General features: G+C 38.3%; 1 protein-coding gene across 19 annotated transcripts in view; it reads left to right on the top strand.

The window, feature by feature from the left end:
* The window catches only part of ADGRL2 (adhesion G protein-coupled receptor L2), a 163549-nt gene that overhangs the window by 102052 nt on the left and 43131 nt on the right, over nt 1-18366 (top strand). For all 19 annotated transcript variants that reach the window (XM_054833280.1, XM_054833289.1, XM_054833279.1 and 16 more), the window contains exons 4-5: nt 8482-8591; nt 14240-15040. In XM_054833280.1, the coding sequence (XP_054689255.1) occupies nt 8482-8591; nt 14240-15040 (911 nt within the window). The remainder of the gene's footprint in view (nt 1-8481; nt 8592-14239; nt 15041-18366) is intronic.

Genomic DNA, 18366 nt, shown 5'->3' with positions numbered 1-18366 from the left:
GTGAATATGCTGCATGCCAAGCCATGGATAAAAGAGATCGACAGTGCTGCAAAAAAGAGTTTTCAGGGGTTTTTACTCTTATCCTGTGCTCTCTACCTGGGAGTCTCTTCTCCTGCAAGTCTGTTGCAGCGTTATGCCTGAGGATCAGACACTGTGCTTCAGGATTTTCACTTGGATTTTCTATACGCTCTGCTCTAGCACTGTGCCTCAGAAATACGCGCCCCTTCGTAAAGCTCTGACATTATTATCCAACCCTATGTTTCTCCCCTGAAACCTGCTCAGCCCACAAGGCGTGATGCTGCACTCACGCTCACTCAGTGTGAATAATCTGTGTAAATTGCTTAGATATTACGATGCTGCACTACTAAAGTTTTCATTAGTAAATAAGCATAGCTGCAGGCTATTTATTTTGTCTAAATGGTGAAACGTTTAATTGGATCTTTTGAACTGATTACTTTTCAGCAGTGCGGATCTGCTTGGCTTAGTTGGGGCACTAAGACACACACAGCCTGGCATCCCATCCTGCATTTTGCTTGCAAATACGCACACATGTAAATAATATGACAAGATTATGAATGGGACTTTATTTCCATTTCTTCTTCCTCAGGTGGGGTTGCATTAGAAACATTTTCTCTAAAAAGCAGGTCTCTTCTGCTTCATACCATTACAACATTTGGGTTTGGCTTGCAAAACCAATGCAGACCTCACCGGGAGATTGTTCCGATGGCTTGGCATCCCTCATTGCATCTTTTGGTAGCTAGTTTTCCTGTCCTTGCTTTACAGTCAGCTCCTCACAGGCTCTGGTAGTTCTAGGAGGCCTTTCACATAGCTGGTAGAAAGTAGTGAGGATAGAAAGATGGGATCATAAAAGCGCTTAAAAAATTACCGAGAGAAGGCAGGACTCTGTATTCCACCGGAATCTGTATGTCCTTTTCCGTGTTCTTTTTTTTTTTCCCTCTCCCTATTTTATCTGATACTTCGGTTTCAGGTTAATAATAACCCCATAACAATAGCATTTACACCGATAAACAAAGTACTGGAACAAGAATGAATTGTAACAAGAAAAAAATATCTCTGATAGCTTAGATGTGATTAAGTGAGAAGATTTGTCTTTTTAACAGTGATTGCTTTGAACTTAGAGAACATGAATACTAAAAGGCAAATGGGTCATAACTAAATGTATTAAAATTGTAAGAAGAGGTTGAAAGCAAGAAATACTCTGTTAAATTACTTTGCCATACAAGTCTGATACACATTCATTGATAGTGAATCAAACTGGGTAATCCCAAGAAAGGGCCTGTGGGAGCTGCGTGTTTTCTGTTGTGTTTTATTGTCTATTTGGAGTTTTCATCCTTCATGCCTACCCTTAGACTCCCACAAGATTACATTGTATAAAGAAAACACAATTAAATATTATGTATTTATTGGGCAAACGGAAACAATGCTATGGTGTACCTTCTTCTACATTATTAATTATACACTACTTAGCTTCCTTATGTCATGTTTACTTAGTAATTAGGAAGATTCAACAAATCATCAATATTATATTTTAAAAGAAAGTAGAAACCATTTTCTCAGTGTTTTTTCCCCAAAAATATTTTTCATCCAAAGCCACCAGGTTTATTGCTCTAGTAGTCATGCTGCCAAGCACATAGAAAATCCCAAGGTTGGGTTGTGAATTTTCAAACCAATTTCTAGCACACCTTACTGCTTTAGTGGTCACAGGAAGATCTCCAATATTTAGACACAGTTCTTACAGCCAAATTCTGCATCTCCCATGTTTTTCTTAGATTATAAAAGCTACCACCACAGCACACTAAATCTGTCTTCCCTTTGAGCTAGGTAAAATGGATGCTTTTTTTTTTTTTTTTTTTTTTTTTCATGCTTGTTCCCCCATAATAGTTTTAGGGAGTCTAACTTGAAAATATTTTTTAGAAAATCTTATACATGAGTAAGCAAAATTGCCAGTGTGGCATCATGGGTTTTTTAAAAGGCAGTTGCAGGATTACATGTCTATCTTCAAGGATGCGTGGCTCTATAGGGATGCACAGGTAGGGTTGTGCTACTGCTGCTGGGGTTGCTGGAGCCCTGTGGATGTTGCAGTGATGGGCAGCCAGTGCTGCTTCAAATCAGGGCTTTATAGCAAGGCTGGCGTTTTTTAGCAGGTCTTTTTTTCAGGCTTTCGTTAGGCCCAATTTGCTATCTCATTAGGTTTCAGTATGTAATAATGTATTTCTTGTGAGGTGAATTTGAAACTCAGAATTTAAATACATTCCTTTAAATAATTTTATCTACTGTGGTATGTGTGTGTGCATACATATGTATCTGTACACCCCTAAAATAAAATCTCTGTTCTCTGGCTATTTTATATGTAACTTTTGTACACACTTTCTAAGACCGAATTAATAAAACATAGCATTTAAGTAATATCCGACATCTTCATACATATGTAACTTTGAGTTTAATAACAGGAGTGGAGGTCTAGTGAATATGCATACAAAAGCAGAAGCACATCTCATGTGGCAGTTGTAGACCATTAGGAATACATATGTAAAAGATAGCCATTTACTCTGGGTAAAGAGGTTCCGGAATTTTTCAGTTTAGAATATACTGTTGTTAAAAGTCAATACACGAAGCATAGTCATTCCACATTCCCATCTCTTTTTACTCAGACTACAGCTCACCCAGGGTGAATAAGGAACAAGAAGACCATATGGAGTATGTGGTGCTACAACTCAGAGTTTACGTGCTTGAAGTGGTGTTTAAGCAGGTTGCTGCAGGCGATATGCAGGAACATGTCATCATGCTAGCTTTTAAGTATTTAATCAATATGCTGAAAGAGAAATATTGTCAGATCTGACTTAAAAGTTCCAAAACATACCAAGATAGATTTTTTTAATGTATTGACAATTTTATTAAAATGAATTTTATTTATTAAACATAGCTTTATACTGTATCTTTTTGTTAAATGAAGTACACATGACTGTTTTCTGTGTTTGCCAGTTTTACCTTACTTAATGAAACTCTGTGTTCACAGAAATGCAGCATTAGGAACCTCTAAAATTATTTTGATAGCCCATTTCTGACTAGACATTAACTCATATCCTTTTAAAAATAACATTGATGTTTCTTTTATGTTACTATCTTTGTCAAAGTTATTTATACAAAACAAAAGCATTTGAAGGTTAAATTGTAATGTGGACATTATTTCCTACATTAACTTTGCAAACCAGTTGGAAAGGAACTGCGTGTATCTCCACGTGGCTGATGTGACTTACCCATGAAGATGACCCGTCCCTCAGTCAGTCGGACCCATGTAATACTACCGTCTTTCCAGAATCTGCTTCTCAGATTCCAGTACTTCACTTTCTGGTCCAGTCCTGATACACTGTGTTTTTCATTTTAATGCTGGAGTATTTGTTCAAGTCCATAGATTTTGCATTTTTAATCTTCCTTAGAACAGTGGTGAATAATGGCCCTTGGCAGGAGATAATGAAATTTTCTTAATTTATATTTTCAAGCCGAAGCTTCAATTGAAAATGGCATCCTGTGGCCTGGAGACATAGCTCTAGTGCAAGTTTCAGGGGAGCTGTAATAATAACGCAGTGCCAGCGGTGACGGGGAATGATAGGACAGTGAAGAAGTAATTTAAGAAAGAAAAGAGAATGTACCAAAGCTTTATTGTAGCATATCTAATGATCTGCTGAAGATTCCCAATAGCTTTTGGAGCATGACAGGAGAAACTAATGTTATCTTGCCAAAACAGAAGCCCCTGCTTAATCAGCAGAACAAGATTATTGATTAAAACACCTCACACAATAGATTGCACATGGAATCTCATCTCCATACATTGCATGTGGAAAAGTGCAATAATGAGCATAAGATAATAAAAAAAGAGCAAAAGCAATTTGTTGGGAATTGTACAAGTCAAGATTAGAGTTGAAATGCAAACGAATTACCATGGAAAGTACAGCTGTCCTTAAAGCTGAGCGCAGAAGGGGATGGATGCAGCAGGGACATGGCTGTATCGTGAGCAGAAGATACTTGCTAACAGCACTGCTGGAGCTGCTTTACTTTCCTTTTTTTTCTGTATTCATCAGAAATGTGAAAGGGCCATTCCTCATTTGCACAGTCTTCTTCCTGAGGTGAAAGGAGTTCAGACATTGTACTGTAACTGTTAATTAAACACTCCATTTGATTTTTAGATTACTCTAAGTGATGCATCTGCATTATGAAAATGTAACCTTTCTTCATTCATACTAAAATACTGAAGAAACAGCATCAGAGTACACAATTGCTCCTTGCATTCATAAGAATAGTGACACTTCCTACATTTCCCCTTGCAAAACGCTTGCTGCTGCTAGCACAGGCACCAGAATTATCATGCCTTCAGTGCTACAGTTAGTCTTTTCCTAACTAGGGTTTCAAATTTAGTTCATATATTACCTTTCCTAAATCAACTATTATTGTTTGTATAGAGTTCTTTGCAGATATGCTTTATTTCCTTGTAAGTGACAAAGTCATTGTATCATAAATCTTTGTGAATGTCTTAAGCGTGAAGACATTTCTCAGTGTGAGATCATATGAATTATAAGATTGTACAAAAAAACCCTGAGAATTTGCGTATTTTAGCATATGCTAGGGAAGTATGCAGTTAACTAGATTACAGAACACTTAAATGGTACTTAAAGCCTACAGAAAACTTAAACACTAGATTACAGACACTGAAACACTGAAGTATTTGTGATTTGACTTCTTAAATTTGCAGAAATTAGAGCTGGTTTGTATCATGCCTTCGATTGGAACAATTCTAGAAGAGTTTGAATATATGGACCAAACTAACAGTATTGTGTAGAAAAAATGGTTAAATTGAATGAGGGACTTAAAGTTATTTGCCAGTTAAGGTTTTTGAGGCTTGGATTTTTTTTTCCTAATGGTGTCTAAGCCAATTTTGCAAATCGTCAGGAACTTTATTTCCACCATAGTTTTGTTTTGAAGAATCCCATGAAGTGACTGCACTCAGAAAAGGCTTGTCCATTACAAAAAGGGATGAAAATGTGTCACAGGATTGGGTTGAAGGCTCTAACAGTGTAATATGCTATTCATTGGGCATAGTGTTTCTAAAGGTTTCTCAAAATGATGAAGCTCTGCTATGGCAGCAGTGCGATAGCTTTGACAGTCTGTAGCCGTGTGGGATAATCTGCTGTTTAGTGCTATTTTATGGAGAGTGTAGTATCTCCAGACAGAATTCAGTGTTTCTTGCCTTAAAGAAGCTCAACTGAAACCTTTATCAGTTTGTAAAATGGTCTGTGCAGGCAGCAGCAGAACTGTAGGCCAGTAAGTAATAGAGAAGTTAGTATCCCTGGTTTTACAGGGGGGAAGAAGCAACAACGCAGCAGACAGAAGACTTTCATTTCTCTTGAGAACAAATCACAGTAGTTTAAATTCCCTGGATTGCTTGTTTCAGAACTACCTCTACAAAGTCCACTTACTCTTCATCTCTTCTCCGTAACGCACGATTTGGGATTGACAGCTGCTGTAGTTGCTGTCGGGTTTTTGTGAAGGTTTCACTGGAATTGAAATTTGACCTCAGACTATGTAACAGATAGTTACCTGAAATTTCCATTTGTTACAGGTGAATATTTTGATCAAGTGGCTTTAATTTGAAATCGTAGAAGTGCATGAAAAGCAGAACCTTATATGAAAATTACTCATGTTTTATAAAGTGCGTCCCGCAGCGCAGCAGAATCAATGATGTGAATGTACAAAGCTACGACTTAAAGCACTTCTATTTATTCAGTTGTCCAAGGAATTGCACTGCTTGGGGAGGTGGTAGCGGTGTGCTTTGTAGCTTTGCTGTGTACTGCAGCAGTGGGCATAGCTCATCGCTTTGGGATTGGGGTCTCCTTCATTTTGGCCAAAGCTGAGCACAAGGTGACCATATGCAGAGCAGGTGAAGTCTTGCATAAAGAAATAGTCAAAAGTTTTTACAAGGTCAGCAACTTCCTGTAAATGCCACTCAGTGCCTGAAGTTTGACACTGGCACTTACTGTACAAAGAAAAAATTGCTGCATTTTCTTCTGAATTATTATTGTGCATCCTTTTGATACAAGCTAGCAGGAAGTTCTTCTCAGTTTCCTGACTGACGGCAACATTATGAGTCTTTCACTGAGGGAAAATAAAAAAGAAAACAACTTCTCATAGAGGGACAAGAGTCCATCTTTTTTGTAAGATTTACAAATAGTACTAGTAAAACTTCTTTTTCCACAGCTAAATATGACCTTCATTGGTTTCATTCTCAAGCAATTTTTCCCAATATGTATCCATTTTATTTTGTAACAAATCAATATTTCTCTCTTAATTGCCGCTCATTCAAGTGTAAAATGAAATTTTCATACAGCTCAAAGCTGTGGAAACCATTATACTGAATGATGCACTATACAAAGTCCTTTTGTAGGAATTATTTTGGCTTCAGTGTAAGGTTTTCACTAAAGGAACAAAGAAATTTAAATAAATTAATTATGAAATCTTACATCTGAGGTTTTCTCATGCTGGTTAGTCTGGCTTAACCCTGTGCCCTAGGTGTGGGGCATAAGAAACCCATATGGGGCTTAGAACCGAGATACCTTTGAGGTTTTGAGCCATATTGCCTTCTCCTGCTTCTTCGTCCTACACAATACTCATGAGAGCAGCATGTTGACCCTTGTGAGAGTACAAAAAAGTGGCTATATTGTACTTTTTCAGTATTACAGATTCAGTACAGTGATTTTCTCTGCAAGTTGGGTGCACATTTCATCACTTCAGCATGGGTCTGAAAGCCACTGGATGCGTCATACTCATTCCAGACTCCCTAATGTATTGCACGAGCTGTTGCACAGAGTAATAGTGCTCTTGGGAGTGGTGTGGCGTTACCTGTGCGATAGCCGTACAGGGGACCTGCCTGTGCTCCTGGAAAGTCACTGCCACGAGCAGCACAGAGGTGACAGGTGAAATCCTTGCCATCTATCTTTATCCATGGTCGTGTGTATATACAGCAATCCCTGGCTATTTCTAATTAGTTCTACAATTATGAGCCTTATGAGGCTAGAAATAAGAGGCTTAAAAAAAAAAGAAAAAAGGAAAAAGAAAAGAAGAATTAACTGATAAAATCAGAAGAGTTGTTATTCCCAAGTTTGCTCAGCAAGAGGCACAGTATGTCCTGACCAGCTCTGTGCCAGTTTGATTAGTATATAGAAAGGGATTTATATCAGAGTTCTTCAAATGTGCTTGCTCTACCTTTTATGAGGTAGCATGAATTATTCTTGTACCTGTTGGCAATGTACAGCTGTGGAAAGCCGTTGATACAAGATAGACTATTTTAGCTTGGGATGCGGTATTCAGGGAGTGTGGGAAGTAGTAGGGCAATAGAGAAGTTGATGTACAGCTGAAGTCAAAGGCTAGACTATTACTTAAGTTCAGACTTCTGTTATTCAGTTTGCTGACAAACAAAACTAACCCCTGAGAAGATCAGCCAAGCTCTTTTTCTTTTAGTCACCAAACTCCCTGACATCTTTTTTTCCTTCCACTTCCTTCTGAGTATATTTTCTGTATTACATTTTGACCATCTCTTCAGAGTTTGGTGATTGTTTTTCTATTTTTAACTTCCAAGCTTTTTTTTTTCCTGGAAAAATGAATAGTAGTCTAAAATCTCTGACGATTATTATTATTATTATTAAAAAAACCAACTTCAAAACCCATTAAATTCAGTAGACCCTTGTGGTTAAAGGCATTGTAATAAAGTTCTTTGTATTAAAATTCATTGGATTCCATTGTTAAGCAAATCACATATATGTTTCAGTATTTAGTCTCCTCTAAAATACATTTTAATTAATTTCCTTGCAGTTCTTCTTTTTAACTGTTTTTCTTATTTCCTCAGACAGTCATTCTTTACCTCTTCCTGTAACCTAACAGAGGAAGCTTAGAGTCCACCAGTTGCTCCTAAAATAATTAAAATGGAAATGCTAATGCTTTTTGTCTGCAATAACTCTTCCAACCAGAATCATAACTTCCTTGAATCAGAACAAAAACGTAAAACCATTCAGCAGTATGTGCATCTCTAAAGATGGAAGGAATTTCTCATTTGTGTTATTGTACATTATTCAAAATTACACATTTTTTATCATCTTTGCATTTTGCTTTGATTTTATTGAATAGTAGTATCAAATCAGTATATATTTGGGACAGCTGTATCTGCCAGTGGGAACGAGTGACATTTGAGATAACATTGATCTCCAAATTTAAAAGTATAAAGCCAGAACTGAAATACTGTCTTGAAGCCTTATTTATGGACTTTGACTGATCCAGTATTAATTAACTTTGTTGTCTTATGGATTGGACTGCCCAAGTGTGAAGCGAGTTAGCACTGCGTATAGTACTTTAGCATGAACTTGCAAATTAAATGTAATTTTAAATTAATTAGCTTGCTTTCTTTTCCCATTACAGGTGCAACAACCGAACACAGTGTATAGTAGTTACTGGGTCAGATGTGTTTCCTGATCCTTGTCCTGGAACATACAAATATCTAGAAGTTCAGTATGAATGTGTTCCTTACAGTAAGTATAATCTTTTTATTCTTGCTCACTTCCTCTGGCCCTCACAATTAAAGCTGGAGTGCTGTTACATGGAAAAGAAGCATATGTTTATGGCCCACAGACCCATTATGCATGCAGAGCACTTGCAGACTAGGGCCTCCAATTAGCTTCACGAAGTGTGGAAGGAAGCCATGGTGTGATGCTGGCCAAGTGTCTGTCTGTGTTCTTAAGTGTTTGGCTTTTAAGGCTACTGTTTTTTCAGAAAACAAACTCGAATTAGCTATTCAATAGGCCAGATAGAAATTTGTACTTTTGCCCGCTACCAGTTGCTGACAAATTGGCTTGGCTCACAGACTTCTAAAGCAGGAATTGACTTCAGTTTTAATCATGATCTACTTGAAAGGCTACCTGCTGTTGTGGTGACTTTGGGTGCACACCAAAACCCAACACTGACACTCCGAGGCAAAAGCCCCTCTTGGGGGACAGTGTAAGAGGACTTTGTGCTTCCGGGGCACCTTCGTAAGTGAACGCAGATTCGGAGTGAATAAATCATCAGAAAGTTACTAAAACTTGGTTCTTAAAAAACAATGGGGAAAAGAGTGAGAAAGAAATGTTCACTTTTAATGCAAAGAGAAAATATGAATTGTGCCTTGAATCCGCTGCCAAAACAGAATTTTTTGCTGAAAACAAAGTAAATACTGAAGTCATACCGAGGTAGAAAAATTTGAAGTTACAGCTTCTTCAGCAGTTTTGTACAATATTCTTTCTAATGCCAGAATTCACTAGCTTTAGACATACTTCTTATTTCCTTGCAATAATTAATGCTTTTTTTCACTGACGTGTATGCATGTTTCTAAAAGTTCTGCAGATTCGACACTTTTAACTGGTTTTGCTTTCTTGTAAGGTCATTCTTTGCAGTGACTTCTCCCTCGTCCCGTAATTCAACAGAGAAATAGCTGTGTTTGCAATGGAATTTGAGCAGTGCACTAATCATTCCCTTAAGTTATTATTAAGCGTGAATTTCTTGATCTGCAGTAATCCTTAACCAAAGTCACATTTTCTGTTGGTACAGGAAACAGGCCAAGTCTGAGATGCAAAAACACTGTGGTGACAGTATATATCGGAAAAGGAAGGAAATGAGTTCTGGCATAAGCAAAGCTATGTCAAAACTGTCCATACTGTTTCAAAATTTAGACTTCTTAAACCGAAAAACTACTCCGTACTGCTTCACCACATTGAACCTTCACTGTTGTTAAAGGCCAAACACAGATCATCTGTTTTTTCTTCATTTCTGCTGTGTCATTGTGAAATGGTTGCTTGCTGATTTTTTTTTCTGTACCATTTGTAGGATTGGAAGCCTACTGCATACAGTGGTCCCTAGTACCATTCCTCCTGTGTGTAGTATCGGTGGCTTGTTGTAACCGTTCTTCTTGTGCCACTTTTGAGGAGTGATGTCTTACCCCAATCTAACCAAAGTTTTGTTCCACAAAGATCACGTTTACTTTAGCACTATTTTCATTCCCAAATTCTCAGAAAGAGGGCAGTGCATCTGATTCCAAACCGTGAGGTCAGTCAAATGACAAAAGTTTACGTTTCCAGTTCCAGTAGGCTAGCTCATAGAGAAAAAATGTAATGCAAATAATGTTCAAACAATTTTTTATGCTGTTTTAGGAAGAGAAGTGTGGATATGTTCTACCGATTGGGTATTGCTATCTACAGGAATCTTTTCTTTTCCAGTTTTCAGAAGTATAGTACCACAGCGCGGCCTACCCTGTACTCTAACGTGTAGTTATTCTACTTCTAAAATGTTTATTTTTGTTTACTGTCAATTGCATTGGCCTACCCTTTGAATTATATAATTCTGTGTCTATCATAACTCAGGATTCTGGATACTTCTTGTCTTTCAAAGTCTTTAAGTTTTGGAGTTTGTCAACTGCAGCATGTACAGTGATGACACTACACCCAATTCCAGAACTGTGAGAGGCATCACCTGTCATTGCCAGCAGTCATCAAAAAGGTTGCCAGTTACTAAAATCAGTTTTGAAGTTTGATTTCGGACCACATTGTGCTTCAGTAGCCATTTTGATTGCTGACTGTCTTGCTTCCCTGTCCCACAAAGCCTATCCTCCTACTTTTTCCAAGTTTCTTTTTTTGACTCCTGATAAACTCGAGTTACCAAGTCTAATTTTTTTCTCCCTTACTTGTTCAAGTGCTCAATATCTAAACGTATGGAATGACTGAAGTCATTAGGTTTGCAAATAGCAGTTGTCCCAGAATAAGAGACTTGTTAGGAAGGTGGGACAGGCTTTTGTGGGACTAGGAAGGGAGGTTTTTAGTGACCAGAGCACTTCTGACTGAAGTTCAGGTATGGTTCTTTTTCTGAACTTCATCTTCAGTTACTGCAAGACTGCAAAATTTGCTATGTCTGTGACACCTTTCAGTCCCTGAGAGGTTACAAATAGCAATCATACCAGGTTTTGTGGTGAAAGTTGGGAGTTCTTACACGCTGGAGTTGGTGTCGCCCATGTACAAAATGCAGTTTATGAGCTCCTTTATGTCTTGCTTGGCTTCCAGAAATACATAGCTGCTTTGCTGATCATACATGCTGACTGAGCTTTCTCTGGGTTCTGTATTCATCGCACTCCTAAGAAAGTACTTAATGAAAAGCTTCCTTTTTTGCATCTCAAAGAGTAGACCTGTTGCTGATCTTTTTCTAATCTTTAGTAAAAAAAAAAATCTCCGTTGGATCTCCAACAAAACTAAAATTCTAGACAAATTTGATAGGCATTGCTTTGTCCTAAAATAAGAGTGCTATTGATTAAATTACAAAGAAATTGAGAGTACCGTACTTGACATTTCTCTCAATTACTCTGCACAATGTATGTTGACACTTTGACTGAATAACAGAAGTCAGACCTTTTATAAAGAAGAACATCAAAAGTACCATTTTGTACATCTGTGCATTTTTATTTTAAGCCTTTTTTGGACTCGGGAACTCAATAGAAAACGTTTTAAAGTGTTTTATTCTCTCTCTGCCTGTATTGATTGGACTTTGTAGCATTTGTTTATTTCAGTAAGCCCATCTGTCCCTGAAAAATGTACAGCTGTACACCAATGCACGCAGAGCAGACATGCCAGTAATGATTTTAGTTATCCCTATCTTTTTCCCCCCTCTCCTATTACTAATTCTAAGCAGGTACAATATCAATATCGCTCTTTGGCGAGGAATAAACTCGTGCATAAAAGTTCCCAAACAGAATCATCTGAAAGTCATTAACACTGTGAAGCTCAGGAATTCACCTCAGAATATATCTTCTGTTTACTCGGATAACTCAAGAATTACAAATTGCAGAAAAACAAGTGCTTTACCTAAAGACGTATAAATGAACAAAGGCTAGGAAAACTACTGCTCATTTTGAGAATATTAACTCCCTCCCACTCCCCCGTAAAATTTTGGAATTGTTCCCTGAAGAAACACTAGATCAGCTCAGCCAATACCATTCTCTCAAAATAATCATGTGTAATTTTGTTAAATGAAACTGAAAATCCAAAACTTGATGTGAAACATACAAATACATTCTTCACGATAATACCGTAATACTGGAAATGCAATAGCTGTGCAAATAGTTTTGATGCACTTCCTTGGTATCAGCAGCTACTGTTACACAGATTGGTACATCTGTCATTCTCCAGGTCATTTTATGAAACTAAGGGAGCATACTTCAAAGGCTACTGAGTATATGAAATAGATTTTATTGCAAATAATTATTGGGAAGCTATTTACTAGCAGGACTTCAGCTATACGTCTTCCTGTAATATGTTCCTTACAACTTCCTTGGGGAAAACTTGCTACAGTAATATAACTTTGTTAGTCGGGTTCGGTTTATATTTTCCATGTATGGTGGTGGGATGGATATTTGTTTTAAACACTTAGTATGACTGTCCTTGCATACTAGCTTGCTGTTTCGGGCTTAATCGATGATGCTGGAGAATATCTGAATAAGCTAAATGTTATTTTTTTCTTCTCTTTTCCTCTTGCTTACTGTGCTTTTGCTTCTTTTTTCTAGATGTTTTTGCTTATTCCTTCTAGTCTGATTTTGCAGTTATAGACTAAGAAGTGGCAAAAGTTATCAAGATTAATATTCAGGAAAAAAAATAAAGCCTAAGGAGAGCTAAAGGACGCAAGCTGCTTTCTTTACAAGAAAGAAAAGCAGAGAGATGTCTGGGGCAAAGACGGGGGAAGGTTTAATAAGCACACATACAAACCTATATAATTAATATACTGCGGTTTGGATTTATAATTATCTAATTAATATTATATGTATATGTGCACTTGCACATATATGATAAATTAATGTTTCACTTAAAAAACAACTTGATAGCATTATGCTTTGCGAAGAAGAAGAGTATGTATAGCATGCATTAGTAAAGTCATTCATTATTTATTCAGGTTCACTAAGTGAAACTACATGCCAACATATCTGTATTGCCTCCTTAATCTACTAAAATGATTGATCCATGTTCACTTGTGTAACCGTAGAATCTCTCTCCTGCTAGGTTTTCCTGTTGTCTGTTTCTCTTTATCCAATATAGTGCAGTTCTTATTCTCCCTATATTTAGCGTCTGTTACTAATTTAATCTTTAGATTAATAGTCAATTTATGTTAATCTTCTTTCTTTTTTCCTTGCACTTTTTTATTTTTCTTCCGATGCTTAAAATAGAAGTGGAGCAAAAAGGTAAATAACGTATACAGTCCAAACCCCAGCTCCTTGTTATGTGCCTTATGGATGTTAACCTCTTCCCTTCCCCTCCCCACAACACTCTTATATTATGATAATCAGCAGGATCTCATAAGTACACCTCATAAAGAAGTCGACTGTTTGCAATAAAGTGACTTGGCTGCTTAAAGTAGGTGGCGGGGTATAGTGTCTGAAATACTTGGGCTGGAGGGAAGACTCCCTTGCTTTTTTCTCTCCCTTTCTCTTCGTCTTTCTTTCCCTCTCTTTCTCTCACCCTTGGGTAAATTCTTGTTAATCAAGTGTCATCTTGCCTGGCTTCCAGAACCCTCTCCATAGCATGCCATGGTTACAGGGTTTCCTGGTCTGTTTCATTCATTGCTTTGGTTGTGTTTTGTTTTCTCTGCTCCTAATTGCTTTCTCTATATACCTGATGATTTGTTTTGTTCCTTTATTTTTAATGGAGGCACCTCCTTTTTCAGCCTCACCACTTCTTAAAGTTCTAAACAAGTCGATGTGATTTTTTTTGGACTGAAATGACCTAGCGCACTGCTGCACACCAGTTAAAAGCTCTGGAGCGTTAATGCGTACTCACTAAAAGTCTAAGACGAAAATGCAAGAGTAGCTCTACATTTTCAGCTGTCTGTGTATGCCATTGAGCCTTGGTCTGTACTAGTGAAAACAGTTCCCATCCACTTTCCATACTGGTACAGCAAGAACGTGGTAACTTTAAGAAAAGTGGATGATAAAGGGTGATAATTGCATTAATTATAACATAAGGTATAATCTAGTGCCAATTAAATTGATTTTTTTTCTTCCTCACACAGTCATTATGATTTACCTACCTTTTTTTTTCTTTTTTTATGTCCTTTTTATTATGAGACAGTCTTAATTTGACGTAATTCTTGTCTTACTTCTCTCTGTGACTGTTAGTTTTTGTTTGCCCGGGGACGTTGAAAGCAATTGTGGACTCACCGTATTTATATGAAGCTGAACAAAAAGCAGGTGCTTGGTGCAAAGATCCTCTCCAGGCTGCAGATAAAATATACTTCATGCCATGGACTCCGTATCGCACCGATACTTTGATAGAATATGCTTCTTTGGAGGACTTCCAAAACGGACGCCAGCAGACGACGTATAAACTCCCAAATCGCGTGGATGGTACTGGATTTGTAGTGTATGATGGTGCTGTCTTTTTTAACAAGGAAAGAACTAGGAACATAGTAAAATTCGACTTGAGGACTAGAATTAAGAGTGGAGAGGCCATAATCAATTATGCTAATTACCACGACACCTCTCCATACCGATGGGGAGGAAAGACTGATATTGACTTGGCAGTTGATGAAAATGGCTTGTGGGTGATTTATGCTACGGAGCAAAACAACGGGATGATAGTAATTAGCCAGCTGAACCCCTACACCCTGCGCTTTGAAGCCACCTGGGAAACGACATACGACAAACGGGCAGCATCCAACGCTTTCATGATATGTGGTGTCCTGTACGTAGTGCGGTCAGTGTATCAGGACAATGAGAGCGAGACCGGCAAGAACGCCATCGATTACATCTACAACACCAGGTTAAGCAGAGGCGAGCACGTGGACGTCCCTTTCCCCAACCAGTACCAGTACATCGCCGCAGTGGATTACAACCCCAGAGACAACCAGCTGTACGTGTGGAATAACAACTTCATTCTGCGATATTCTTTGGAGTTTGGCCCGCCTGACCCTGCCCAAGGTAAGAATTTGGGGTTTTTTTCTCATTTTTAATCTCTTTGTACTTCCATTCAGATAACTATGTTACAATATCTTTGGTCTTAGGCTTAGCTCTTGGCCGAGAGGCACGGAGGGCTTGCTTGTCTGTGCTGTGCTGAGCACTACAGCGTGACGCTGGTGCAAGGCAAATTTGCAGCACCTGTGAAGAGAGACAGAATTACTTTATTTGGTTTACAGGCTTGTGCTTTTCTTCTTTTTTCTGTGTTTGAGTTGGGGAATTGTTTATTTACTTTATACCGTCAGTCAGTTTGACTTTCTACAGCTGAAGTAAGTTTGAGTTCATTCACGCTGAGCCAGAACCCTGTTCCCATCCATTCAGTGTTCCCCGACTTCTGAATCGATTACAACATACATGCAGACCTTTTAACTTCTTGGCGCCAGTAGTCGAGAGCGATGTGTGCTGGGAGGTCCCAGAGGAGATGTATGGGGTTAATGTGCAATACCAAGCATAAATATTTTTCCGCAGCCCTATTTTCACAGTTTCTAATGCCGGGTTAGACAAGATTATCTGACCTCTTTTCAGCAGGTTTCTCGGTAAGTCCGTTACAATTGCAGTTCAACTCACTTGAAGTTAGAACAACTACCTAAAAGGAAGGACACTAACTGCCAGAAGAGGAAAGAAAAACAGAGGTCTTTAGGTCTCAGAAATCCCTTAAAATGACATGGACAGGCATAGCCACATATTAACATCTAGAGGGGAGAGTAAATACCAAGAGAAATGCTCCATGTCAGAAGACACATGCAGCAAGGAGCAGAATGTTGATAAGCTGCTTTAGCAACGAAGGTAAAAATTCACTTCTCTCATCTAACTGGTATGCATGTATAGCAGACGTTTTTTCTACTTCAAAAAAGGAGTAATAATGGCTTCTCCATGTGAAAAGTAGCTATCCTGCTTCAGCAAAGCTGATTCCTGCACAACAGTGCAAACCATGTAGTATGCACACAACTGTATCAACACACATATAGCTTTTCCTAGATAGAAATGTACATAAGACGCAGCAGAACAAGGCAGTTTAGAACCCATACATTAGTGACCTCGAGAGCCAGGTGAAGATGTGTCCAGTCTGTGTCCTGCAGATCTCCCTGGCAATACATGGCCAGGCTCGGGAAGGTTCTGGGTGTTCGGGGACTGAGCTCTGGCCACGAGGGCAGCCATCCTGGCAAGCTTTGCTCCCTGTACGTCAAGCTAGTCCGTTCCTCAGGGAGGCTTTGGGGCTGCTCTTAGCAGAGACATACCCACCTATGTAATTAGAAAAAATTTATAGCTTTCATTTTCATACATTCTCATGGATGTCACTTTTCATTCGGTTTAACTGAGATGAAGATGCATTTTAAATTCTCCAAAGCTTCAATAGTAAGAGGAGAAAATGGAGGTGCAGGCTCTAAGTAGCTTTCGCAGTTTAGGCAGCTGCCATGAATGTGGCACAAGCTAATCTTTAAATCATTGCATTGAGGGTAAAGTGTTAAGGAAGAGCAGGGAGAGAAGGAAAGGCTTTATAGAATCCTTCCTTTGCTTCAGTAAACCACCAAAGGTCTCCAGTAAGACATTTCATAATGTTTTTATTATGAGAGAGTCTCCAGGATCCTAAGTTACAGTACACGTACTGGCCACATCCCATCTGATATCAGAAAGAGATTTGGGCATCCACCAGCACCCCTTCACGTTCCTCACTTCCTTGCTGGCATGCAGGGCAGGAGGAGAAACGGTTTATTCTAACCAGACCCAGACAAGGAGGGGTCCAGGGCACGCTGCAGGGTGCTTGCCTCTCTGAGCTCTTTGCCCATTCACCCGTGAGGATGGAGAAGGAATATTTTTTGAGTGATTTATGAGTTTGGTTTTATATGCGTTAAGACATCAGTAAATATATTTGATTATGGCCTTTTTTGACTATAGAAACCATATAAAGACACTAGATTTATTAGAATATGTGATGCATGTATTCACAAACATTTTTTTCCTTATATAAAGCCGATTCCCAATATTTTAGTTTTGTATGGATCTGTACATAGCAGATCTAAGAATATGTTTCAGTTCATTTCCTCTTTTGCCTAAGCCAATTGCTTGTAGTTAAAGACTACTAAATTAAAGGAAAAATTATCTACTATGATTGTCCTTGAGATGTACTGCTATAAAACCAGGAAGAGTTTCTGTATGGTTTCTAACTCTATATTTTATTTGTATTATATTCTCAGTTCCTCTTTGTTTCAGCATAAAGTCTGTATAAATTGAAGATCAATCCTTCTATTGTTGCACAGTTAAAGGATCTATATGTGTCATACACATTTGAATTTTTTTATCTCATATGAAATTAGACCACATTTTCAGCACATTTGATGAAGGGCATTTTTGTTTTTCTTTGTTCTATTTTGGAGATTTTTTTGGTGGTTGACTCAGATTTCTTAATCATCTACTCAAAGACATAGGTGTTAGGATAACAGTCTTTGTCACCTAACACAAGAAACTTCTTTTAGTGTCTTTTTGCAATGGTACTTTAATATCAAGTATTTAATGGTGTCACAAGGTCAGTGCTTCAAAATTGGAAGTCGTGGCCTTTTCTGTTCGAATGGTTAACTTGGGGCCATTGTGGGAAACTCAGCAATCTGTGTTCCTTCTGTTGCCGTGGGAGCAATAATGATATATAGACACACGCTGATTCTTTCTTTTTTTTCCCCCATTTATCTGTCTTGGCTATCAGTTCTTGTCTACACCATAACTTCCAACTACCGAGTGCTTCAAAAACAACAGTCTTTCTTCCTGCATGAAAGATGAATTTGTCACATTTGAGTCGCACTTTTGAGGTTGAGGGTTTACATTTGCTCCCAGGGCCAAAATCTTGGACTCATCCATGACCCCAAACCTGCCTTTTTTCTCTCTGTTGTTTCTTTCATTTTTAAATCTGCCTTTTGAAACATCTAAAATACCACTGTAATTAACCTAATGTTGACCTTGCCCTTTCTGCAAAACCATGCCATTTTCTCCTTTTGCAACTACAGTATGTGTTTGCTATTTCCTTACCTTCTTAATCTTCAGGAGAACTCTTCAGATTTCTAAACCTGCGGATGCTGCAGCCAGGCTACTGTTTTACCTTGACAATAGGGTCTGCTGCCCTTAGAACTGCCCCCTTAACCTCATTCTTCATGTGTTGTTTTTAATTCTCATGGGAATTTACAGTACATAGATGCAGAAATGGCTTTCAGAGCCACAGCTGACAAGTACCACTCAGATACTGCAGAAGAGCACGTTTTCTAAGGTTAAGTGTAAAAATTACATTTAAAAATCAAAACCGT

This window comes from Grus americana, chromosome 8, assembly GCF_028858705.1.
Source record: "Grus americana isolate bGruAme1 chromosome 8, bGruAme1.mat, whole genome shotgun sequence".
In the NCBI taxonomy this organism is placed as follows: domain Eukaryota; kingdom Metazoa; phylum Chordata; class Aves; order Gruiformes; family Gruidae; genus Grus; species Grus americana.
This window is presented reverse-complemented; position numbering and strand designations above follow the sequence as displayed.